A 27,917-nucleotide genomic window follows, 5' to 3' on the forward strand; every position below is an offset into this window, starting at 1 on the left:
TTAAAACTTGGAACTCAGCTGCAGCTTGAGTAAAGTGTTAACTAACAGGAAACAAGGAGGTTATGTGATGCAATCTCAGTGTTGTGTATATAATAACACCTCCAAGACAAAGTGACTGCTTCAAAAACCTTTTTATTAGAACAATACAGCAGATATAAAGGTCTATTGCAATCAAACACTTCCACCAGAGCGAACTGTGTGCTTCAGACAGTATGCCCTCCCCGAGAGAAATAATTTAATATAAACTAGAGAAAAGAAAAAGAAACAGAAAAAAAAATGGAGATGAAAACAAAAAATTCTTCTTGCGATGCAAAGACGATCGATCAACTTTCTTTTTACTTGCACACCTAAAAGTTTACACATCCCCAGAAACACAAGCTCACAAGTGTTTTATTGTGCAAGTTGTAAGATTTTGGTATAAACTTGAAAGTTCATCTCGTGTTAATTAATCATGAGCCCTTTAAGTCGGAACGTTTGGAGGGAGGAACGTTTTGGCCCTCGCCAAACGAAACGAAACAATGAAGCAAACAAAAGAAAAGAAACACGTAAAATTAAAGCTTGAAATGCAATAACAGCAGTGAACAAACGAAAATGCAATCCACAAAAGAAAGAAAGAAAATTGTTTTCATTTTAGTTTTAAATATTTGTGGTCTGTGGACATAAATCTCATCAAGAATCATGTTTGAGGAGCAGAAACTAACGATTCCAGTTTTACCTAATTCTGGGGCCGTGTTTACAAAAATATTGTGAAAAGTATCATTTATGCGTTTCAATAAATCATTTAAGGAAATATTAGAAAAAATAAACATATAGTGGTGGAGCAAAAATAAGCTTTAGGTTGAATTCAATCAGAGAAAGAAGATGCTACATATTTAGATAACTCATGAATATATAATCATAGTTTTTGATGTTAAGACGAAATCCGTGTTGCTCGCCGTTTGTAAGGTTTTCACACCTGTAAGTGACTCCCGTGTCGCCACTGGAGACGGCGTACTATGTTTTGATAGGATTTGGATGTTGCGCCAATAAATTTTCTCTAAAACCTCCCCCACCTCGTGTCCTTACGCAAAAAAAGTTACTTGAAGCGCCTCCCACCGAACACTGGAACAAGCGTAGAATTGACACCTCTCCCCCTCGGCTCTAATTGGTTTACCATCTATCATATTTATTCTTGCCATCATTTTTTGTCATTTTTTAAATATATATTTCTTACAAATCTATAACCCAAAGTTTAGAAATCTTATTTACATGGAAAAGTTGTTATTTTTGTTTGGTTTTTGTTGTTTTTTAAATTTTAAAAGTGACTATTAACCCTTTTGTCCGCATTTGCAAAGCTTCACAATGAGAGAAAGAATCAATTTTGCACTCAATTCTTTTCCCCCCCCCATACTTTCATTTGTTTGCATCCTCTAAAGAGGCAACTTGGAAAACAGCATTCAGCAAAAAAGAAAAAAAAAGTAGTAAAAAAAACCAAAACCAAAAAAAATGTTTGGTTTTTTTTTCCTTTTTAAAGCATGAATCACGCTTCTGCTGGAAACCAAACCATTAATCCAAGAAGAGAACGTAGGGAGGTTTGAATCTCCTCCCGGACAAAAGGATTACTTCCTGGAAAGAGTCTCAGAAACTGCTTTTATAAAACACGCTGTCACAGAAGTGGTTTTATAGTCAAAGCAAACGGAGTCAGAGGAAATGGGGACAGACAGGCAGACAGAGTTGGATTTAATCGCGTCCTATGAGAAGGACAAGCCACTTCGGTCTTCAGTTTGGGGGTGAAGTGAGTGTGTATGTGTCTGTTCGTGTATATCTGTGGATATAAGAACCGGTGCCTGACACAGTTTTCACTGTGTCAGTAAATGATGAAAGGGTCAGTGTATGTTTGTATGTGTGTTAGAGATTGCCATCCTCAGTGCAGCCTCCTCCTGCCGTGAAGCGAAACTCCTGCAGATTGGAGACGCCGTGGAAGTGAACGAAAGCCCCGGCGACCACCAAGATGTGGAACAACTGATGGGAGTGAAACTGCAGAGGGAAAGAAGGACAAAAACAGCAGGACATAAGAATCACGGTGAAGAGTTTCTAATCCAAGCATGTTTTCTTACCGGCGACAGACACTCACCCAGATGTCACACTTGCCGGGGAAGAACCTCTCGGGGATTCGGGCGGCGTACAGACAGGCTCCGGTGATGTAGAGCGTGGCCATGAGGAACAGCCAGCCCATCTGGCCAATGGTGGTCGCCTTGATCAGACCCTCACTGATGACAAAGTGCAGGGTGGGAACCACGCCACTCAGACCAAGGCCCACAAACACACCTGAACAAAGAATGGACACAAAGTGAATACACGAGTGAGCAGATATAGCAAGGGCCGCTTTAAGAACATCGACTGTCAACCAACTTAAACCTGTAATAACAGATTTTTTGACTCATTGATTATTAGATTAGACACCTACCAACCAAGCAAGTAACACCAATCTTAATTTTTTTACTGAAAAGAATTTAACCGGTGTTGAGTTTGATCTCTATGGGTAATCCAGCTTCCTTCCACAGACGCTCTTAGCTACAACAGCTGCCATAGACTCCAGCTGCCCCTTATTTTAAATTAAAATGCTTTTATATATTTTTAAATATTTTTACACCAAATCAATCAGGGTTACGTTGAGGCAAAACTTAGTGCCACACCTTAGCAGCGAAATATGCAGTTTATGGACCAAATATGGTGTCCTCTATTGTAAATAACAGGCCTGAAGCCACATGACCACAAACCCAACCCATCCTCACTTATCCCAATCTACCTGCTCTGACTCCTCTGTACTGCGGAGTAGCAAAGAAGTCGCACTGTGATACGGTGATGGCAGCCAGTCCTAGTACACAGACCACTATCAGGTAGATGAAGCAGGGCTGAGGGGAGCAGTAGAAGGAATAATACAACCAGGGGACGAAGGAGCCCATTATCAGGAAGGCAATCCCACTGTAGTCCAACCTGGAGACACAACAACATCGTGAGCTTACTGCTGAAGAAAAGACGTCTCCAATACAGCATGAAGACTGAGACATTTCTTACTTGGAGAAGACTCTGGACACGCCCTCAGAGTGGCAGTAGACTGTGTGGAAGAGCCAGGAGAATGAAAGGCAGAGGATGGCTCCCAGGAAAAACATCCCGATCACCACCTTCTCTTGGACCGGAGCCACAAAAGACATGTTGGGTCTGAACATGTACATCAGGCCCAGACAGAGGAAAAACAAACAGCCTGCAGAGAGATGAGATGACAGGGTAAGATGGATATCAGTGATATTAAAATGAAAAAGTATCAGGACTCACACTTTTCTCCATTCTCTATTTCTCCACTACAATGCCACGAGGTGGCAGCAGAGAGAAGAACAAAACTTGTTTATAGAGGTGTAGAAGGAAGGATAAAATAAAGAGTTTTAAAAACCTGGGATCAACTACAACTCTTCCACTCAAGCAGAAAAATAACACACTGGATTTCCTGGACCCGTCTACTGACAGCAGCCGCTTGGCTTTCGACACACACGTTTTTATGCAACGTAACAAGTTAGCCGGTTTGCACAAGGTTCTCTGTTACCTAATGAAGTCTGGATAAATATGCAGATTAGCTGAAGAATAAAATAAGGAGTGGAGTAATACATTTCAGAAATAGACACAGGAAAAAACAATCCCACTCCTGTAATTCCCAGCCGTTAACCCTAATCCTGTTCTCGTGGTGTGTGTGTGCATGTGTGTGCATGTGTGCTCCAGTACATCTGCCCTCTCATCATGCCTCAACATTTTTGCAGAGACAATTGAAGATTAGGATTAAAGGTTAAAATGAATAATAATGAAAGTTAAAGATGCACAAAAGTATTGAGTTTTAGAAAACTCTCTCAGTGTGTGTGTGTGTGTGTCTGTCTGTCTGTCTTACCTAGCAGGTGTGTCCAGATGTTTCCCGTCTCTGTGTGGATTCTAAAGATGCTCTTGAAGCAGGCGCGAAACGAAGGCATGGGAGGCCTGTGGCCGTGAAGCAGGAAGTCGTTGTCCTTCAGCCAATCGGGGAGTACATCGTGAGGAATGACGCGCCACCGACCCTCCCACATCTGATTGGTTAATAAGTGAAAAAGAGAAAAACATCTACATCATGATCTGGTATGAATGGAAAACTGCTGCAGTTTACTGGACTGGAGTGCAGATCAGGAGTGTCAAATGACAGCTATTATGTAAATAAATATACTGACTCCACCAATTTACATACAGCTATTTTTAGTTACAGGACACTCGTCCAGGCTGTGCTGTTTCAAAAGCACACACTCTAATTCTTATAGTCGTGTGAGTATTTTTATTTCTTTACATCACAGTGTCGTAACTGTTTGCATCTGTATGTATCAAGAACCACATCTGAAGGGCTTCCTGCAGCGTAACAGTGCTGGCCTTTTTTAGCTTTATGCTCATAAACTGCACTTTAAAATTACTGAACTCTTTTTTTAAACTCTCCGTCTTTTGAAACACATTCTGTATAAGCGATAAAAATTTTTTTAAAAAAAACGAAGCAAACACAGAACTCTACCGTAGCTGTTTTTATGGGTTTATTGCTGTCGTTTACTATGTAGCTTTATTGAGTGTTGTTATAAAACCTCCTCAGTAAAGCAAACATACCCCAAGGGAGGAGTACCTAATTTAGTGGGCGGTGGAATTAAAAGGTGGAGCGCTCCCTAACAATCTTTTCAGATAAGTTAAGACGAGTTAAGACGAGGGTCTGAAGTGTGTTTGTGAGTGTGGGGGGGTTGGGTTGTTTTTTTTGTTTTGTTTTTTTCACCTTGTGTACAAACTCCTCCATCCTCTCCATGGCGTGGTGTGCTTGCAGGAGTGGAGTCATTCCCATGAAGCCTTCATCACCGTTCCTCTCATCCTCCTCCTCCTCCGTTTCCTCCTCTTTTCTTCCTCTGTCATCCTCTTCGCTTACCCTTTTCTTGTCGTCGCACTCTGGGACGCTCTGCAAAGAAACACACACACACACACTTAGTCGAAGAGGACCAGCTGTTTTCTGACACCTTTACCATGAACCTGCTCTGGCTGCACGCTACCCAGTTCAAACATGTGGGAGCTATCATCGATCTAAGCTTGTGCAATCCTCCTCTCATGTGCACACAGACTGTACAATGTGATCATACACTGAGGATATTTAAGACCACTTTCATCTGAAGCTAACTGTAGCAAATTAGAGTGTTTGTTTTTTTGTTTTTTGTTGTTGTTTTTTTTAAACCAGTGAACAGCTTTTTAATTAAATATTTTAAGTTTCTTATTTTCTAAAAGTTGTAACTCTCCTTTAGTTGTCTTGTTCAAATCTTATATACATGAGTGGCTTCATGTGCAACACTTCAGTCAATGTCAAACTCATAACTGTAATGTGTTTAAATGTGCTATGTTAAAAAAATATATTTTTTTTTTTATATAGCACCTTTTGTGCAAGTATTGCAGTTCAAGGTATATAATTATTAATATACAATAAAATATAAAATATTGTAGTGGTAAGTAAAAATCCAGATAAATAAACCAGCAATAAAAGCTAATATTAGTTCAAACAAAGTAAATAAAAACAGGGTTTCGACACCTCCAGCTGCTCTCAGACTCAAACAGCTGAAAGCCGCCTTGCAGATTCGTGCCCGTGCAGCTGAGGCGCCGCGCTGATTCATACGCTGTCAGCACGCGAGACAAGTCCACTGAAGCAAGACAATGAAGTGTTTAAAAATAAGCCAAAATGTAAAATAAACTGACCTCCCTTTAATCTACTTCACTATTCAAACCAGGAAACATAACAACTTATTTACATTCATAAATTTACAACTCGAGAATTGAGCTCCATCGTTTTTCTTTTCGTTCTACCTTTAACGCTGTTACTGACAACTCCTCAGGCAGTCCGTGCAAAGCTTTTAAACTGTCCCATATCCCAGCATGTGGTGCACAAAAACTATAAGAAAATACGCGCATGCAAAAATACACATTTTATCATCCCTATCTGACTGCATACACAACCAAATCAGATTAACAAAACTGTAAAAGGAAGAAAATTAAAGCTATTATGTAAAGAAAACAAAACCATTTCATTATTAAATCGCTGCAGTCCCTGTTTGTCTGAGCTATCATTTATAAATAGAGGCTTAAACAGACAGTGTGAATTCAATCCAACACAATAGCTGTCACCGCTGGGTAGTCTGTGGCAGAATTAATATGGCTAGCGCTTTGTGATAAATACACAGTCATTCATCATTACTGACACGCAAACAAACAGTCGCACACAGTTAAGCGCTCGCCGACACACCGATGATGTGTGCGGATTCAGGTGGGAAAGCTGATAAGTATTAAGGCCACACATGCATCAAAACACATACACTGATGATTATTGTTATTTTTTTATTCCTCTTAACAAGCCACGGATTCATTTATGTTTAATAGGAGATGATTAGAAATGGCATCCCTCTTGTTCTTTTTAATACTCCAGAGGAGCAGGAAAAGGCCAAGTGAGGAAATTAGGGAAAAAGTGGCGAGACAGAGAGGGACACGAGAACAAGTGGGCTGCAGAAAGAGGGAGAATGAGAGTCCTGTTTTATATATAATGCATGACTAACCCCGTTTTTAAAGACCCACCAGCAAAATACACTGCAACAACAAGGTCTCTGCTCGTGCACGTGTGCCTACTGACCATGACATGCCGTTTAGGAACTGAAAGTGAACGTCTCCGAAGTTTATTTTTCCTTGCATCTGTGTGCACACAGTGTTTAACCACACATGAGAACAAATCAGAGGCCGCAAAAATGCAAGGAAGGGACAAAAGCACTGAGCTTCCATCACACCTGAGGGCAATATTTTCATAAATCTGCTGTTTCACCTAACGTTGATTCTCGGTGTACTTGTGTGCAAATGACCCAGTGCACTATGTCAGCAGAGGGTATCTGGGTGACTGCCAAACAGTCACGTGTGCCCTCCGGTCTTTGCATCTCTCATGGATAACCTCTCATGTGTGTCCATGCATGCAAGTAATACAGGTGTGGCCTTAACTTCAGGTGCTGCCAGTTTGGTTGTGGATTGTGAGATTCTTGAGTAACTCTGTGTGTGCACACGTGTCTGTGCACAGCAGGAACAACAGCATGTCCTCTAAGGTCAGGATTACTCTCGGTTGCAGATGCACAGACGGACGAGTAGCTGTTCTTGCGATATTATATCCTCGTCGGCTTTTGAGACACGTGTGGTGCTCTTCGCTGATGTAGAAAGTGCATGACACATAAGCAGCACAGCATCTACTGCAGTTATCAATACAACTACTGTCATCTCATGACCCGACTAAAATCCCCAATTAGTTTTGGATGCAAAGCGCACAGTTTATTTATAATTTATCCTAGCAACAAGCTACTCGCCTAACCTGTCTTGCTGTAATTTGAATCCACGTGAATATCCGAATAAAATTATGCTAACATCATGTGAAAACAAGACTGAATCTTGTGGCTGAGTTTTATCAACAAAACTTCACCAAACAATCAATATGTATGACAACGCTGAAGTCCTGAAGTAACGCCTGCACATAACACCGTGGGACATAATCTGTTAGAGTGTTTGTCAGAAAAATAGTGATTTGGTAGAACTGACCTCATTTTTAACACTTTTTTTTTAATAAACCAAAATTAGCCTCTTGAAAAATAATCAGAAATGAAAACTGCAAGTTGCAGACCAAGTATGTTAAGACATTAGCAGGTAAAAAGTTCTACGATGTGCGTGAGTGGAATAGTATTCAAGTATATGGCCACCAGCTAAAAATAATAGGACATGCATTGTGACAAGTCACAGTCACATACTTGCTTTATAAAACATGCCTTGTTCACCTATTCACACCCATTAATACAAGCACTTTTTCTATGCTCTAGTGCTTTCTATCCAACATCCACACGTTCACACTTCGATGAATGCATTAGAGAGCAACTTGGGTTACTATCTTGCCCAAGGATATTCTGCATACAGACTCGAGCAGCCAGAGATTGAACCGCGAACCTTCCGATTAGTAGACAACCTGCTCTGAGCTACAGTATGTTAACTTAGTAAACTTTTTTTTCCCCTACACAAAAGGTTTGATTACAAATAATAAATGACTGAAAAGGCTGTTTCTGTTACCTGGTGTGAAGCTGACATTTTGGAGGCTGTTTTCACACGACCGTAGACGTGTCGTTATTAAAATCTGCAAAAACAGCTGTTAAATCCTGCCAGAGTGCTTTCCTGCTCTGATCGTGAGAAGCGGGTTTAATATGGGTATTCTGTATCTGGTAGTTAGCAGCTTTCGTCTTTCTCTGCCACGTAAAAGCTGATGAAAGAGGCTGATTGCAAAGAGGAAGCTATGGGTGTCTGCGCATATTCTCAGGAAGAAAAATACAGAGAAACTGAAAATGACCGACTGCCAGTGATGCAGGCACAGAAACTTTTTTTTGCCTTTCTTGTAAAACATCAGTTCATTTGAAATCAGCCACAGTGCTGAGGTTTAGCAGCAGGCGACGCAAATAGCCGAGCTGCCAGCTGCTCAGCTGAAGCTGCTGTAATCAGACCTAAAAACTGAGAGGACAGGAGGAGGTCTGTCACAGCGAAGCAGGGCAGTTTTCCTGGAACTCTGGGCTACCCCTCACACACTTGTACTTACATTCAGAGATAAACACGCCTGTGAAAAAGCCTGAACATGTGACTCAGCTGCATGGTTGTCAACAAGGTATTATGGCAGAGGTTACAGAGTCAGATTTCGCTCTGTATAGGAGAGAGTGCATGCGTGTCTACTGATATGATCCCATCTATCCAAAAAGCATTCATTCTTATCTCGGTGAGGTCACCATGCACCAGCTCATCGTGTATGAGTAACAACACAGTCCGGAGGTCAGCGAGGCCCAGATCGTTGCTCGTCTGGCACAGTCACGTGTATTTTGTGTAAACGTGTCACAGTGGGTGTCACTTCTTTGAACACTTCTCCTCTCCATTTTTTGGGGGGTGGAAAACAAATTCCTGCAGGACAGTTGGGAGCCTCTTCCAAAACACTGAATAAAAAGAATTGATAGCATGTTCAACTTGCAGCCCAAAACTGAAACGGACTTATTCATATGGCTCATTCTTCCTACCCAACAGTCCAAAACTCAAAGATTAGCCGGAAACAGCAAACACAGTGTTCACATTTGCAAAGCTAAGTCTGATACATGTGTTTACTGAAAATAGAAATACCACAAATATACATATATTTTTTTTATCTCATATTGTAGCAAAATGCATCTGTGTCTGACACACAAGGTAAATAACCTTATCAGTGCAGTGCAGGCACGCTGAGTTTCAACAGCTTTGTTAAGTGATGGGATGTTTTAATGCCTTAAGTCAGTGGTTCCCAAACTTTTTTTGCTAGGCCCCTCTTTGTTTTACAAGAAAAATGTTCGTGCCCCCCTCTTCTGGCGCACGCGCACACGTGCGCACACACAAACACATCCTCCAACCACACACACCCATATTTTGCTCCATTGCGGTTTATTTCACGTCCGCATCTACACGGGTATTTTTGAAAACGCAGCTGTTTCGTCCACACGTAAACGCCGTTTTGAATCACCGAAAACTGAGATTTTTTAAAACGCAACGTCAAAGGTATGTGCCTTTTTTCACGTCACGCTGTGCGCATGTTATTGTTTACATGAGATGAATTGCAGACTGGCAGATAGAGACAAAATACTGTTAATCTGACTATCTTCAGTTTTTAAACGCTTACATATACACACGCAGTTACTGTCCCTCCATTTACAACAGCAGAGGCGTCACGGTGTGATTATTTTATGTGTAGTTGTTTTTTTTTCATGTGTAATAATATTCAACATTGCTATCAATACATTTTTCAAAAAATGCCTCTCTGTGCAAAATGGGTTTAAAAACATAAACAGCTGTGGGATACTGTTTGTCGTGATTTTGGAGAGCCCAGCACTGCTCCTGACGCAGGGAAATGGCCTTAAGCCATTTTAATTATTCTTTTTTAACGTGGCAGTAGTTTAAGAGTGAAATAAAAAGGTTATCTATTCTGTTGTGATTTCAATTTATCAGTCTGTTATAACATGGCATGATTAAAGTGAGAGTGGTTGTTCATTTTGGATGTGTTACATTTTTTAAAGACTAAACAAAGAGATGAAGGGATTGCACAGTTATTTATTGCAAGAACGTTTGTGAAAATGAATCAAAATGTGCTGTATCTGGGATCTCTTAAGATACTGAATAAAACCTAAAAAAGAAAGAAAGAAAAATGAATGTCAGAGCATGACAGCAGAAAGACTCGCAACACTTTTCCTCTGAGCACGAGCTAAAAAGTTGGTCTTGGATGATATATAGACACAAGAAGAGGAAATCCCTCAAGGTATCGGTCTGCTCAAGATTAAATGAGGCTGTTTTTCTTAAAAGTCCCAAAACAGCAATATTGCCCAATGCCTCACACGCTCACACACACAAAAAGAAACATATATCCAGCTCCCCTCAGGCTCATTAACTACTCTATATGTATACCTGACTAATGACTTTCTCCTGACTAATGATGGCACACATGCACTTACACACACCTACATACACATACTGTGTTTGCAATGAATGATTAGCTTCTCTAGCTTGGTCAGGGGTGAGCAAAAGAGGTTCAACATCCTCCAGTGAACTTTAAACTACATGGTCCAACTGTGAGGACCAATGACACAAGAGTTTGAACTTGAACTGGTGTTGGAGGGGAGTGCTCACACTTATACACACTAACCCTTGCACAGCACAACAGACATGTGACTCACACATGTACAGCTGGCCTCTTGGGGCAGTAAAGGTAAACACACACACACACACACACACACACACACACTCTGTGCAGTGCTCCAGTGGTCACAAGACAAACTGTTTGTGCAAATGAACACGAGTAGACATGAATTTGCAAGTCCAGCAACAAAGTCCTAGATTTTTATCAAGCTCACAGTTAAAGGCCTTGAAGCATGTTTTTTTTCCTTCCTTGCTTTACTGGATACAGAATGGAAGCTCTGAAAGCCTTACCAAGCTGGGAGATTTTTAAAAGCAGGGGATTTTATTTGCTTTCTTGCTGATATTTTCACAAACAATGCTGGTGGGTTACTCCAAAATAGAAAACCCTCACTGGCCACTTTGTTCAAATACTCAATCAGCCAATCAAATGACAGCAACTTAAGGCATTTAGGGAAACATTTAGGGAAACTTCGAAATTACATTGTTGGCATTTCAGAAACTGCTGATCAACTGGGATTTATCATCTCTAAGCTTTATAGAAATGGTCTAAAATAGATAAAAACATCCAGTGAACTGAAGTTTTCTGTGACAAAATGCCTTATTGATGTCAGAGGTCAGAGAAAAATGGCTACAACCAAAGTATGCAGAAGAAAAGATTCACATCATGATGTGATATGATGCTTTCGTGTCAACGTGGACCATAATCTCTGAGCAATGTTTCCAGCATGTGGTTGAATCTGTGTAACAAAGAGTTAAAGTGGATCTGAAGGAAAAAGGAAGCCCAACCTGGCACTGGCAAGGTATAACCAACTGGTAACTGTAAGTGCTAATTTGTTCCCCACAATGTTCGAGGGTTTAATGAATAATGACTAAGAAGGATGCTAGAATTACTTAATGACTGTGATTGTGGATGACAGGTACAAGAAAAGGAAGTAAAAAGTGATGTTACATTAACCTGAGATGGATAAAAGTTAAAAAAAAAAAAAAAAAAAAAAAAAACCCACCCTGACGAAGTGAGGATGTTTGAAGACGTCATTCGTCTGTTGGCATTTTCCTTTTACGTTGTTGTGCGTGTACGTGACTGAAAACAAATTCCTTGGCCGTGTCTCATTCAGCGCTGTGTGTACTACATGTGTTATGAGAGTTTGTCATTATTTGTTATCTTCTGATAAACAGTTTTTTTAAAAAAAACAAAACAAAACAGAGGACATAATGTTGACTGCGTTTATTGGGTTCTGTGGATATTTTTGTTCCTATGTGGGATATTTTCTTATTCCTACTCAAATTATTTTCATTATCTCCATTATGGAAAACTTTAAACTGGACTGGACTCATGTAACAGATATTACCACCTTAAATTCTTCAACATCTTAATTACTTTTAGTAAATTAAATGACCTGTAAAAAGATCCATAACTTGACTTTAATGATGTTGTATTTTTAGCCCTTACAGGCATCTTTCATGACAATCTCTAACTTTTATGTTATTTCTAAAACAGTTATGAGCACCAAATTCCCTATAACACATAGTTCATGCAAAGATAGCAGGCTGATGACTTTGGGATGTGAAACTATTGTTTCAAAATTCGTCTCTGCAACAGATGGGTGTGACCAGGAAAGCACTCAAATGCCAGAATCCCACAGGGACAAGTTCAGAACTATCAGAAAAACAGAAACGTGTAAATATTTCTGAACAGGAGATCATCTCCCTACCATAAAATCAAATGTAAATCAAACATATAAAATATATAGGTCACACTGACAAAGAAAAAAAAAAGTTTCCAGTTTCACAGCAAACAGGAAGTGTAATACCACCCCCAAAACCAAACCGCACATGCACAAACAACACATCTGAGAGAAGCTAACACCTGAGCAAAACACTTAAAAATTCAAATGTGGCCTGTGGGGTGTTAACACAGTGTGTCCCTGCTGACTGGGGCAGGGAGCCCCGATGCTGTCTCAGGTGTCTGTGTTCTGTTACAGCGGGTAAAAAGGCCAAACACAAGCAGACACACAAATACTATTGTGTTTCAGCTCAGTGTCCCACTGCTGATCGTCTTTCACAGCGAACAATAGAACAGCAGCTCCGACTGTATACACACACACGCTCAGTCTGAAAAAGGACAAGTGGTGCCTCTGAGGGTGAGCGTCTGGCACATTTGTTTGATAGGTTATCTTCATATGGTGCTAAACACATTGATTTTGGTAACATTTGCTTTCCTTCCACGAAGACAACTCTATATAGTACTAACAGGCTTATTTCAGGAGCTGTGAGTTTTGGGCTTATTCACTATCCACATTGCTTGAGATTTTAGAGAGGAACCAAAAGTGAACATCAAGCAGTCCCAGAGACAACCTCATCAAAATGCACTGCTAATTACTACACCCCAGAATGACTCATCATTGAGTCTGAGCAGCCTAGAAGGTGGTGAGGGTGTCAATAATAAGTTAAGGTTGGAAAAGCTGAGGAGGAGGTTTGTAATGAAAATGTGCAAAATTAAATTCTCCAGCAACACTTTCTAAGCTGCTCAGGTATAGCAGCAGACTGCATTTGAAGTTTTATACGCACAGCTTTGTCAAACTGTTAATGGCACAGATTGTGCTTTTTGTACTGGATATACTTTATGTAAAATACTTCACAACTTTTCTGTCTCCAGGAAACTTCCTACTGAGAAGAGTGTTAATGTGTTACTTCAACTCATGTTTTATGTACTGTGCTTTATTTGTTTTATTTTTAATGGTTTAATGTTAAATGATTAAAGGATAATTCCCTAACAAAAGCTCACTCGCAGAACTAACAACAAAGTAGGTCCAAAATGTTCCTAAACAGTTATTGGCATTTCTAACTTTATAATGCTCATTAATAAAGAAAAGCCTCGCAGCCTTTTTATGTTAAATTAAATATGCCGTTCAATAAACTCCAAAGGACACAAACTGAGGCCAGACTATGACCAAGTGATTAACCCTCAGTGCCAATTACTGTTTTTAATCGATGTGTGTGGTGTGTGTGCTTCAAATCTACTTTGTATTTATCTACACAAGAGCCCCCAGTGAGTTTGCACTTTGCTAATAAACTGATATAAAATATAAAAGAAAATTGACATTCATTTCTTTAATTAAACTTAAAAAAAAATCCTCCAGCTCATGTTTTTTTATTTTGTTATTAGGTTAGACTGGTCAGCATCAGTTACACTATATTATACTTTCCTGTTAACAACAGCTGTTTAATTATGAACTTGAGGGTGTGTGTTTTGGTGGGATACTTTTACAGTGTAACCAGCTGACCCACATCACGCCTCACTGCTCTGAACCAACCACAGCAAATGTGTGCGTGCGCGTGTGATACTTACCCCACTGTGTGAGGGGCACTCTGCGGTGCTGAGGTGACTGGTTGAAGAACCTGAGGTGGGCAAGTCTGCTTTCTCCCGTGGACTCATGGGACCTGTAGGCGTAGACTCTGTGGTGTGTTGTGCTATGAGATTTGAAGTTCTATGTCGCAACACAAATGTTGGGCCCTCGGCCCCACTCTTCTCTCCTCCGTCCAGCTTGAAGTGCTGGACTGGCCTCCAACGAAGACTGAGGTGAACTCAGCGGGCAGCGGACAGACTCGCAGATGTTGATGAAATCTGGTTGGTGAGATGGGTGACCAACCAGGAATCCACTGAGAGGGCGGGCAGGACTGCCACTTGACTTGAAGGAGACTACATGTTTTGAGGAAGACAAAGAAACAAACAGGAAAAATCAAAGTCATTTGTTTATTCTCAAATTTAAATACATAGTCATAACATGTGATCAAAACAAATCTACTTCACAACTGTTAAAATGTCCAGGATCTTTCAAAAAAAAAATTTTTTTCTAAGTGGGGTTTCATTTATTCAAACATAAAATAAATTTTGGTGTATTAGAAGGCCAGAAATAACAGCAAAATATATGAACTTGTGCTACGAAGAGTACCACAGATTCTTTGGCAAACTAAATCTGGACCAATGATTATGTGACAAACTCCAAAGGACCATTTTAAGCAGGAAAAACCCTGAAACCACAAGTTCATAACATTAACCTAATACAATCATTCACAATAACAGTCTCCAAGTAACTGAAAAACAGAATGCAATAAAAAAAACAAAATATATATTATAAAATAAATACGTGATTCTGCACACACCCGTGACAGGCAGTGCATTAGTGAGGCTTCGTGTTTGGTTTTTGGCTTGGCCGCCCAGACTAAAAATAAAATCAGTGGCAGCATGGCCTGAAAAGGTCACACGTTTGTGTTCTCCTGACACACAAAGTGTCCTGCAGAAATATCACCACAGCCAAACAGCTACCATTGATTACTGCATTCTCTGTCACTTCAAAAAAAGTTGCTCATGGCATTGAGGCCTTAAACTACTGCACCTACAAACACTCAAAGCCAGCTAGGCGCTGCCAAATTGCTGTCATGTTGAGTTGCTTAGCGACAAGAAGTGTCAAGGACAGAGACAAGTGCTTCACACACAGGAAAAAGACACGGAGGTTCAGAACTTACAATCAATTTCCTTCATCGTTCACAAAATACGTCACTATTTCTCAGAACAGGTCTTTGTTGGATTTTACAGGCAAATATATTACGTTGTTTAAGTTAGATAAACAGTGTGGGCAGCAAGGTTGAACAATTCAATTGCAATGCAAAGAGACATTCATAATGAAACTGATGAACAAAATTCAGAAGGTAGCCTCACGATATCAACAGCAGTACAGCACACTCATATTTGTATGTTTATATTGCAGCATGTTTTTAAACATTCACTGAAGCTTTAATGCTCTGTACATAATGAGAAATACACCTACACACACATATCGGCATACTGCTCCATGATGTTTATTCACTGTGCCTCCCCAGCACACACACATTTGCTCCAGAGAGGCCAAGTTGATGTGAGTGCGCCCTCGAGCATTGGACCACTTCATTTAAACCATCTCTCTGTGCTACCAAACAAGCATTAGGGGATTCTGTACACTCAAGGGTAAAAGAGGAACACAAAGCATGTGCGTACAAATACACACGAACCACTTAACGTACCATTTGTAATAGTGTGATGCTCCTATAAGTGTGGCGGCGAAGGGTAAAAAGAAAGCAAACAAGAAAGGAAAAAACTATCCAAAGCTAAGAACAAAGAAAATCCTTAGAGCCGCAGGAAAAATGCTGAGCGTCAAACCCCGTGACATTGACCAGCACGCTCTATTATACGCAGAGAAGATGATGGCGACTATTTGAGCTGAACTGAGATGACTGGCCAGTGGGCAAGTTCTCAAATCGAAGCACTTCTACATCTAAAGACTGTCCAATCAATCTCTCCCCCTTTCCTTTCAGCTTCTCCCCAATCGACCATTTACGAAAATTACACTCTTTTCCACTCTAGTTGCACTGTTATTTTCCGTCATGATGAAAAGTTAGATTTCATGGAGGGTCCCTATTAGCTAGAAAAAAAGGGGAATAAAGTATTCTTGAAAGGTATTTTGGCAGCTATAATAGTGGATTCCCAGGACAATAGTCTTGTGGTCTGATTGCTACACAGGCGCAAACAGCTCTCCAGATGATTCAAGTCAAGTTTTGTTCTGTGTGGTTGTGACAAAAACAACAATATTATGAGAATAACCACAAAGTTACATGTAAATAACACAAAAAAATAGATGTGAAAAAGCATTTCAGTGTAACAAAATAGAAAATAGGAAGGAAAGGTCTTTAGCCTTATGCTGATCAAATACAATAATCATGAGGAAGTTTTGGTGCGTTTGTTTTTTGAGACTGGGGGGTTTACATGATTGTAAGTCAAATATATTGTGATTTATGCTCAGAAAGTCTTTAATCTTTCCCCTGGTTAGTCAAATAACTTAAACAACTAGTAAATTACCCCTGACAAACACCACACATACTATTAAAAAAAAAAACCAAAACCACTCAAAGTAAACATTATAAACATGTGTCACAATACATGTCAGGTCAGAAACAAGCTGACTGGCTATATTGCGTAAACTAATGTGAATTAAAATCACTGAGAATGATAAATATGAACTTGACCTTGACCACAGTTTGGGTGAAGTCCCACATTCCCATTAGGTGATCATTGTGTCCAAGTTCCACTGAAATCTGACAAATACTCTGGGAGGAGTAGAGATTCTTATGACCTGTGGACAGACAGACGATGGACGTCTGGCCACGGCATGAGTTCATCGGTCCTTCAGCCAGATGAGCTAATAGAAACAAAACTGAGATGTGCAAACCCACTCCAGAAACTAACTGAAACTGAACTGGAAAAAAAATAATCATAAAATGAAATAAAAACCAATAAGAAAAATAAGAGGGAGGAGGAAGAAGAAGAAGAAACAACAGAAAGCTTCAACTCTGTAAAACAAAACAATACATTTGCAGGTTTGAGAACAGACTCACTAAAAACCTTTACAAAGTTGACAGTCTTTTCACTTGTCTGTGTCCAGCTGCCTGGGAAGTCAAAGTCAAAACACAATGATTGGCACTACTTAAAGGGAAAGCCACAAGCACCACAGTTTTGACCCCATACTGAGATAAAAAGGCACGCTATTAGGGAACATGAGATAAAAAGAGAGAAAAAATTATCATTTTTAGACACCAAACCAAATGGGGCTTCCCAGGGTCTGAGCCAAAGCCCAAAGAGGTTTCATTTCTGAGAGACCAGCTGACACACAATGTCTGTCGACAGGATGTGAAATGACTCACCATCAAGATGCTTCATGCTGGGTAAATCTATGATCACAATTTTCTTGGCTCATAAAAGGCTTGTGAATGTCATGTACACGCTTATTGTTCCCTATTAACGTCCTGCTGTGACGTCCAATAATTTTCCACACTCATCACCTATGAAACAAACCAATAACACAGACAACTTTACCATCTGCTCTGGTCTTCTGCTAATTATAGCCACTCACTAAATGCCATCTACCTGACCCTGAGTGGTACTCGGGGAGAGACAGAGGGCTGGACAAAAAGGAGCCTGAAGGAGCTGGGTGGATGACCCACTGGAACAACTTCAGACAACAAAGGAATTAACTGATGCTCCCACTCAAAATCTCTCCTGGAGAGCCCCTGAGTAATGCTTCCCTTTATTGAAAATAAACTCCTCTAGTGCTTTTCAACTATGCCCTAAAAAGAATTGAAAAACAAAACAAAACAGAGCAAGCAATCAAGAATGCATGCTGTCAGCAATATTTTAAAATATAAAGCAATCCATATTTTGAAATATTGGGTGCACTCCCTTTCATGTTCATGAGCTTAAGCTTTATTGAATTTTTCTGGGGGACTGTTTAGTTTTCATTTTAGGAAGTTGCACAGTAATTTGCACCATATATGTAAAGAAAAACAAACAAACAAAAAAAACCCACCTCACTAAACCTTAATATCAGTTTTTTAAAAAAAAACCAAAAACACTAAAAATGTATTGATATCACAACAACCTTGAGGTCACATTATTACACATTACTTTAATGATGGACACTATTGAGCTTTTAACATTGATGCTATTGATCCGACTCAAAGGTCAATATACACAGTACAATGAGTGCATGTATCCACTTCATGCAGGCTGTGATAGCATGCTATGAGCACGCATGTTTAAAGAATACATTATTGATGTCACTCAGCTCCGGTCTTCAGTTTGAAAGAATGAAAACAAGTTTAAAAGCGCTTACCAGCCTTGAAAATGAAAGAAAACAAGTTGCGGTGAAAGGACGAGGTGCCCATATTTTTGTTAAAACCACTACATTGAAGATGGAAAAAAAAAAAACCTCCACAGCTCTGACTTACTGCTTAAGAGTGTTTATTTTTAGTATATCATCACCGAGCACATCTTATCTGCACTGCCTCCCGCTGCATATTCTGTCTGATGTACTAAATCCAAAAGCACCAATTGAAAATCACTTTACAAAACAGCAGACAGAAGGCTGGTTGGTTTGCTTTTTTCCAGAAGTAAAGTGTTCAGATTGTCACACAGAGTTCACTGTGCCCTCCAAATCAGTATCTCTTGCTTCACATTGTGCAGTTTTGCAAGTCATTGCATTCCCTCACTAAACCGTCAAAATCAAAGGCACATGGAGGACAAACACATATTTACTCTTCTCCATCTTATAGATAATATTTTAGAACAATAGCTGGATATTTTTGGCAATAAATATAAAGACTGATAAGACGTGTGTGTCAGGGGTATGAAGCCACAAGCGGTAGTCTGTCAGGAGTATAGAAGAGGCTTCAAAAATCCAAGAAATCAATCCAGGACACTAACAGCAAACTCAGATAAAAGTGGGGAAAGAAAGCCACCGAGGAAAGAAAGACAATAACAACAACTGAAGGCTGAGCGGAAACATCAATGCGGATTGATTTGCTCTCGATTTCTTTATTCCTCCTGAAGGAAAACTAGGAGTGGTGAACATCTGGCAGCTGCAGAAAGTGGAAGTATAGCGGGGAAAAAAGCCAAAAAGCAGAATTACCCATTTCTGCTTGTTAAAACGTGCACTGACAACGATTTTAGGTCGACAAGATGATCGCTCATGATGGCTGTGACCATTTTTGCTCTAAATCACAGCTGCCACAATTATTATATGTAAAAATAAAGCTGGGCAATATTATAAAAATAATATCTCATCATGATAAATAGATACAAAACAGATCAAATGGCTCATGCTTAAAATTTCTATTTTTTACTCCTATTTGGAGCTCTGCTGTTAAATTTCATTTAAACACATGAATCCAAATAGTTCTACTGAGGTTATATTAACCATGTCTTATATTTCCATCACGGAAAGATCATTTCACAATAATGACCGTTATCATTTTATTGCCAAGCAATATGTACAAATGACCTGTAATAGAGGACATAGGTGTGCCTTAATGTCTCTCCAGATAGCCGGGGGGGGGGGGGAATGTGAGGACCTTCATTATAGGTGAAAGCAGTGGACAGAAGCAGGTGAAAACCTCACTTCTGCAAAATAAAGCAGACAGAGAGAATAGAGAGACGCAAGAAATAAATGTGAGTGAAGGGCAGAAAGTATGACTCATTAAACTCATCCTTTGCAGCATCATCTGCTTGGCAGACAGGCAACTATGCCTGTGGACTGCATCAGTGTGTGGGTGTTTGTGTAATGACACACAGTTGTAGGTCATAGACTAGTGCAAATTAAACAGAGTTTGCTTTACTTTGATTTAGTGAAAAGCAAATGTAGGACAAAGGTCAGCATAGTACAAGTAGTGTTGCTCTTCCTGCTGCAGAAACTTAAAAAAACAAAACTGCGTTCAAACATAGAGACAGGTAACCGTTTCAAATTCCAGAGAGAAACCAGGAAAAGATGTCTTTTTTCCTGCTCCCCCTTTGGTGCAAAAATGTTCTCTTGTATTGACTGATTATGAGTTTATATATTATTATTGGTTCTGTTATTATTAAAATAATTTACAGATTCAACATTTGTGCGTCTGCGGTACTCCTATGCCATGTTACTGGTACTTAGTAGTGCTTTACCTTGCAAATTTTGGGGGAGTTAATACATATTCACTTAAGATGCTGTAAAAAAAATGTAACCAACTAAAATCTAAAAATCATGATAAACCAATATCTAACCACTGCCTGGGTTGGGTGTCAGTGGGTAACATACTGTAGGACGGAGGATAAAAGCAGCAAAAGGTAAGCAGTCTAAAAGGTTTTTCTACCAGTTGACATGACTGAAGAGCTCTAATGCATGACGCATCCTCCATTGGCCTCCTTCACTTTGGCTACGTTCACACTGCAGGTCTTAATTCTCAATTCTGATTTTTTTGATCAAATCCGATTTTTTTGTCTGCTTGTTCACACTACAAATAAAATGTGACAGCAAACGCGCTCTAGTGTGAATCCTCAAAGCGGCCTGCATGCACAAAAAAAGACGTCACACACAACGCGCTCTGTTTGGATCCAGACCAAACAGTATTGTTTGACTGACGGCCCTTAATATAAAGACTTGTTTCGAATTTTACGTTTCCCAATTTTGCTTTAAGTTATAAAGTTATTTTGTTATTTACATATGGCCTAATAATGATCCTTATTGCTGTTTTAGAGAGGAGCGGTGATTCAAAGGATAGTTGCAGATTTCTGTCAGAATCTGCAGATTATACAGTACAAATAAAATGTTAAAATGTTAACGTTTCTCCAATGCTGTCTTCCCAAAGGTTTCACTAACATCTACGCTGGATGGCCAGGAAGCGTTCGCGATGTATTCTCGGGTGCTTCTCCGGCGCTGATAATTGGTGTCTGTCTTGTGTCAGTGACGTAAAAGACTGATTTAATGCGACGTGACCGTTCAAACAGCAGTCGCTTTCTAAAACATCATAGGAAAGTGACCCAGATCGGATTTGAAAATATTGGATTTGTGCCGTTCACACTGTCAGACCATGATCGGATTGGGTCGCATAGGGTCAAAAAAGTCCGATTTGATGCGCTTTCGCCTGCAGTGCGAACGTAGCCTTTGTACTGTGGTATTGCACCTACTGTAACATAAAGTGTTTTCATCAAATCGATTAATATTATTTTACTTCAGCGGTCTCTTGTGTGTGACTCACAGTGAAACTGAGAGGAAAAGGAGGAACCAGCTTGACTGGGAGGGACAGCAATATGCCACAATGGCTTGCAAAAACTAGAGCAAATAATTGTGGTAAATATTTTTATTTTTTATTTTTAACTTGGCAATCTTTAAGTCAAGCCTATGTCGAACATATTTTTGCACTGTTTTTCCTATTTCCTATTCTTTTTCCTTCTAAGTTGAGATGGGATAATGTCTCAAGTCTGATTCTCAGAGTGGTATTCTGTAAAAGAAGACACTCAAACCTAGTTTAATGGTGTTGTATTGCAACCGGAAAACTTTAATAACTGCGTCCCTGCTTTATCTCTACAGGTACTGACTGTTAAGTTGTTAATGTTGTCAGAACGAAGTACATGTTAAAGGAACAAAAGTCAAGTTGCTCGAGTCACTTTTTAGTCACCTTCTGGACTGCTACTTAATCAACATAACGCATTTTTTAACCAAAGCAATAACACACATTTAGCATGACACAGGCCTAAAGCAGGGATCATCGAAATAAAAGAATCTACCCAATGTTGCTTAATATCCAGCCTGGGCATGACAATCAATTTCTTTATGACCTCCTGCCACATTTTTTCGAGTCAGTCAGCAAGTCTCAGTGTGTCAAACAGGTTGCACAAGTTTGTCTGTCTTATGTCAAGCAGAACAGGTTTACACAGATCTGAATTTTCTCACTTCTTGTAAATATACACATAATATAGAAGTTTTAACACAAAATAAAGGTGAAACAAATAAGTCCACTTATTGAGCATCTAAACTTGCTAAGTCTATATCAAAGTACATTAGCAGACTTTCTTAATGTAAAAATAGCCAATGAACAGAAAGTAGGTTGCAGTATGTTTACATAAGGACTGTTATTTAATACCGCCATTTAGATCTTCTATGTCAGCTTTTTAAAAATAACTGATTTAAATGGAGATTAAAACAGACACTGGCCTCTGATATGTGTAAGCTCTTTTTAAATTGACATAAATTTAAAAGCCACAAACTTGTTGCATAAGATACAAACTGCGCAACAACACACTTTGCTCAGTGACATTTCAACAATGTCATAAACTTTACTACAGACCTGCTGTCATGTTTTGTCAGATTTTGGCTGTCTCCTTTCACTATGCATATATTAGTACCAGTCAAAACAAACAAAAACAAAAAAATCTTTGCCTTGGAAAGGCAGGGAATTGTGAGATAACAGTGAATGCAGTTAGGTTTATGTGGGAGTATTTTAATTAGTGCAGGAATTTTCCATTGTTGGTGAAGACTCTTGTCTCATTAAACTGTCAATATCTTAAGCCCCTGACCTTGTTTATGCAGACACTGAGAAAAATGGTTTTGACGTCAATACCTTACATCTATTTTTTGCTTTCTGTGCACCATTGGTTCTGTTCCTACAAAGCAATTATTCTTGTGCATTTATCAGCTATGTTTGAGAAAGTTAAACTTAGGTAAGGTCCTACGCAGTTTTACGCTGTCCTCAAAACTGCATTTACCTAATTGTGCTTTATAACATGTGCATGTTCCTACACGCATCGAACAAGCCACTCTTTGTATGTGTAGCTGCCTCGTAGTGATTTAAACCTGATGTTTAGAGACCACATGGCTGCCTTTACTGTTCTCGGGGACTATATGGCTCCCCTGAGACATCCTTTAAATTTAACCAACCTATACACACCCTCCGACACTCTTTATCCACACACCTAAAGTTAAGAGATTGGATAGAGTGAATACGTGTTTTCTTTTACCTAATGCTTCACACGGGTGGGGTCAGCTTCTGGAGTAAATTAGCACACGTCAGACAACTTGACAGCCAGTTTAGCATGTTTTTCTACATCAAACACAATCCCAGTTTTAGAACGTTTGTTCTAAAACAGTTGCTGAGCGTGTCTCTACTGGTGACCTGACAAGTCCTGATGAAACAGTGACTTTCTGATGCTGGAGTCTTATGATGGAAAGCTAAACAAAGGCAACCAGTGTGATGTAATCTACACACACACACACACACTTTTTTTCTCAGCTTTGCAGCACACACACAGTACAGTCCCCCTCCCCATGCTTGACAGACATGGTTGTAGGTGAATATGCCGCGCCGCAGTTTTTGCTCAAATAGTGACCCCCCCCCCCCCCCCCCCCCCCCCCGCAAAAAAAAAGAAGATATTATATATTAAAGAGATTATAAAATGACATTTACTGAGGACAGCATGTACCAAAACATTTTCACTAACCAGTAAATTGTCCTCAGTAAATTGTAACCAGTAAATTGTCCTCAGTAAATGCATTGACCTGATTACCAAAGGAGAACCCTGTGGTCAGACCAGTAAACACAGACAAGTTGTGCTATAAACTGGTGGGCCACAACTGGGTCCAGGCACCAGACACCATGCTGGTTTTATTGTAATACTCCTAATAGCCTTCAAATAATGCAGTCTAAAGGGGAAATCTTCTCTATAGCTGAAGAGCTCATCACCTGTGATTTGTGTGGAAGTAATTCAATACGCTGAAAGGGTTTGGAGCACGTGCTCCAGATGGAGAAAACATGAAACAGCCACATGGTTCTGCCTGTTACTTTCTGAGTCGCAGACTGGTGAAGGCTAAAATATTGAACATGATGCAGAAAAATCACTTAACAAACTGTCCTTGAAATTACATAAACATCTCAAGGCCCGAAGTAAACAATACTGAGACCACATCCTGAGCAAATTACTAGTGGAGGGAAAATATTAGAAGATGAAGCTTTTAGTCTCTAACTGGAACCAAAGAAAAAAGCCCATAACCCATCAACCATGTGACCACATCAAGGTCACTGTGCTGCTGGCTCTGCTGGAGAAACAGCACAACCAAATGTTTTCAGACACTAGGTGGTAATCTAAAAGTAGGTCAAATGAACAGAAATGAGACCTGAAAATGAAAGAGGGAACCTAAAGCCACTAAACACAAACTCGTTATTCTGTCTCATGTGGAGCAGACTGGATAAAACACAAGTTTACTTTTTGTTTTCTAAGGATTACAGTAAGATATTTTAATGGGGAGTCAAGCAATAAAGTTGACTGATTAGCTCAAGTTATGTTTTTTTTTTGTAATTAAAAATCTTTTTTAGATTCTGCAACACGTGTTCTTTACACAAGGCATGTGCATGAAGATAACTAAAGGTTTTAAAAATAATAGTTAAACAGTTAAAATTACCACTTTTGGGGGGTTTTGTGACTCACAGAAAATATCACAAATACAGATATGAGAGACTAGAAGGAGTACACTTTTAGCACTGCTAATCAACTGATTCTTTGCTAATTTACTTTCTGTTGATCTACTAATCAATTAATTGTTTTGGTTATACACAATTGAACTTTACGACTGAAATTAGTTTTACTGCAAATCTAGTGACTCATCTGCTAGTCTTCAAAGTACAAACTCACACACATGCAGACACATTTTAACATAGTTTACACTGTTTAGAGTACAAGCTGGGAGTATTGTGTGTCTCTCCAGGCCTATTTAGGCAATAGCATTTGAACAAACCATTTTAAACAAAGGCCTGAGTTTTTTTGTTTTGTTTGGCACACAACAACACAAACAGAGACAAACACACACACACCCCTGTTGTGCATGAAAAAGAAAAAAAGGACTAAAGAGAAGGGAAACATAAGAGAAAGAGAGAGCAGCTACTCTGTGTTATGATCAATCAACTTAGCAATGACAGATCTCTACTATTCTTAGAAGCTATGTTTAGCTGCTCTCCTGCCTGGCACGCTGTCAAAGGCTGACTTCATTATACATTAAGTTCTCCAGAGAGTTGAACTTCCTGCAGAAATATGACGTATTGCTAACCATGTCTAGCTGGTGTGGTACAAACATAACCTACGCAACAGATTCAGTTATTCTATAACAGCAAATCAATATCCTCCAACAGGAAATTACTACAAAAACTTATGGCGTGGTCCTGTGAGAACCCTGCTCTATGCACAACTTGACTTTTCTACAGGGCATGGACTTTATGTAAAACCCAATGCATGCATCTGCTTTGCATCCTTGTGTGGATTTTCAAATAGAAGACACATACAGGTACTTGAGACTTGAGAATTGAAGTAGGTAGTGTGGGTGTATGTAATTCTGTTTACAGGCAACGGTTTTAAGGTTCTTTCTGGTGCTGTTAAGGTCAACAAAAGCTAAACTTGAACTTGGAAACCATGACAGAGCAAAGTAAGGGTGGGGCCCTACCGGAAAGCCAAGAATAAAAGAAATTCAAACATAAAGAAATGCATAAAATATCAAATAAAAAAAAAAAGATGCTCCATGAAATATCCATAAGCTAATCTCAATTTAGGGCAGAGCTGGAAGTGTTTCTGTGCATATAAAGTTTGGATTCAGGACAAATGTGTTATAAGCTACCCCAGCCAATAAAAAATGTATGAGATGACTTCATGTTTTGTGGCAAACAGAACTGTTAAAATACTGAAATGGGATGGGCATTCATATAATATTCAGCTAAAAGGAAATATTAAGTAGCATAACAATCCAAAGAGTACATATACAAGGGTGGGAAATTAGTGAAAGAACACAACTAAGTGCCTTCATAGGGTGTTCAGCTAAAAAAAAAAAAAAGTGTCTTTGTGCTGTTTCTACAAGTTTCCAGACAACTTCTAAAGGGATTTCCAGAAGATATTCTTCTATAGAGTATGTTGTACAAGATGCAAAGTCCAAGATCTCCCACAGGTTTTATTGAGATTGAGATCTCCTGACTTACAGTTTGCTAATCAGGGTCAGCTTCAGGGCTGATGGACTGAGTGAGCAACAAACTTTAACACGGGGTATTGGTATGCTCAATTTTTTTTTGCAAGTTTTAAGTGAGATCATGCTTTAACCCTCTCAAGGCAGGCGTTGCCGATTTGCAACAGTTAAAAACTAACAACCTGATTACCCCACATACATATTTTATGAGTTTTTTTTACTCAGAAGTACCACTGCAGGACTTGGTTGTGCATTAACAACAAAAAGTTTAATTTGAGCCTGAGAGGGTTAAAAACAATCTCACAAGCTGATGATGGGCTTTTTTAGTTCCAAAGAGGTATACATAAGGCATCATGGGCCAATGTGCTCCAAAATCAGCATTCTCCTCATCTCTGGTTGGTGCAAATGCTCTTAACTAATATTAACCCAATAATTAACAGAGGCTTGGTTGTTACTACAATAACTTGTAGGCATTCAAGACTATTATTATTATCAAATATCATAATTTACCTGCAGTTGTAAATGTACAGAAAATTTAGCTGAGGAAGTACAGTGACCATTTTGAACCGGCCTTTAGTGTTGTCTCCTGGTGATGAGTGTCATAATGTAACAATCATATTTCCATAAAGTTAAGTATTTTTTAATGAATGTTAGCAGATAAGATGAATCAACTATTCCTCACACATGAAAGAAATGACTATAGCTTTCTGAAAAAAAAAAGTTACAGGTCACACTGACTTACACAAAGTCACTTCTTTTAGGATTGATAACAGGAGCTCAGCTTACACCTTTTTAAAAATAGGAACACAATTTGTTTATGAAATAACGTAAATGTTTTGAGCTAAAGAATCAGAAAAAAATGACGGCATTTCCAGGCAGTTAACAAGTCATCAATGACTAACAAAGGAAGAAGGTGGAAAGCACAGTATGCATTTAAGATGAACAAAACTGACTCTACAAAAGACTGTCAAGTGATTAAATGAATCAGCCTAAACAGCAGCTTCCCGCTTCTTTTATTTTAGATGACAAGCTTCAAATACACTGAAGAGCCACTCAGAGTAAACTCACAGTACCCGGAGTCAACACAACACTGGGGAGCAAGCAAGACAAAGAAACCCAAAACTCTAGCTGCACTACGTTTTTGTTGACAGCGACAATTCGTTTACTTTTACTACAAGACATACACCAAGGGGCGTTTTTATTTGTATAACATTATGTTGACGAAAAAAATATTTCTTACGTTTGACACGAGCTTTAATAAGAAGCAGACTGCTGCTCAGCGACAGGCAACGATGATGGTTTGTTTACACCGAGCTAGCGGGCTGGCTAGTCCGCTAACAAGAGCTGACACCTCCGAAAGAAGCCAGATAACTCTTTAAGAAAGCTTCTTTTTCTTTTGACAGCCTCCCAGAGCCACCTATCTACCTCCAAATATGCCAAATATGCTCTCACAAGAATAAAAATGACTTGGAAAAAGAAAGCAAAGCTGTGCTTTCTAGCTGGCTAGCAGACTATGCCGTTGTTTTGACAGCCCAGAATTAGCTGAATAGCAAAGCTGCTAGCTGGCAGGTTACATTCAGGGTGGCGCTAACGTTACGCCAGGAAAGTCCGAGAAGAAATAAAACAGCTCTAAACAAGACAGAACAACAACAATAAGAATTAACAGAAACAAATGAGAATTGTAGTATTCACCTGCTCCGGATGACCTGGTCTGTCCGTGGTCTGGCTATAGATACTACAGCTGACAGAGAGTTGTGGTGGGTACTCTGCTCTCTCCACTATAAGCAGCTCCTCACAGTCTCTGGACCAGAC

General features: G+C 39.4%; 1 protein-coding gene across 1 annotated transcript; it reads right to left on the minus strand.

Annotated features, from left to right (window-relative positions):
- Nucleotides 1-121: 121 nt before the first annotated feature.
- Nucleotides 122-27,917, minus strand: adipor2 (adiponectin receptor 2). The gene is made up of 8 exons (XM_087830345.1): nucleotides 27,798-27,917; nucleotides 14,120-14,470; nucleotides 4,805-4,981; nucleotides 3,917-4,088; nucleotides 3,058-3,244; nucleotides 2,789-2,976; nucleotides 2,114-2,307; nucleotides 122-2,016 (listed from the first exon to the last, which is right to left on the minus strand). Exons 2-8 carry the CDS (start codon nucleotides 14,204-14,206, stop codon nucleotides 1,888-1,890), a joined length of 1,134 nt encoding a protein of 377 aa, XP_087686471.1. The 5' UTR covers nucleotides 14,207-14,470; nucleotides 27,798-27,917; the 3' UTR covers nucleotides 122-1,887.

This window comes from Neolamprologus brichardi, chromosome 17, assembly GCF_056152115.1.
Source record: "Neolamprologus brichardi isolate AB-2024 chromosome 17, ASM5615211v1, whole genome shotgun sequence".
Classification (NCBI taxonomy): domain Eukaryota; kingdom Metazoa; phylum Chordata; class Actinopteri; order Cichliformes; family Cichlidae; genus Neolamprologus; species Neolamprologus brichardi.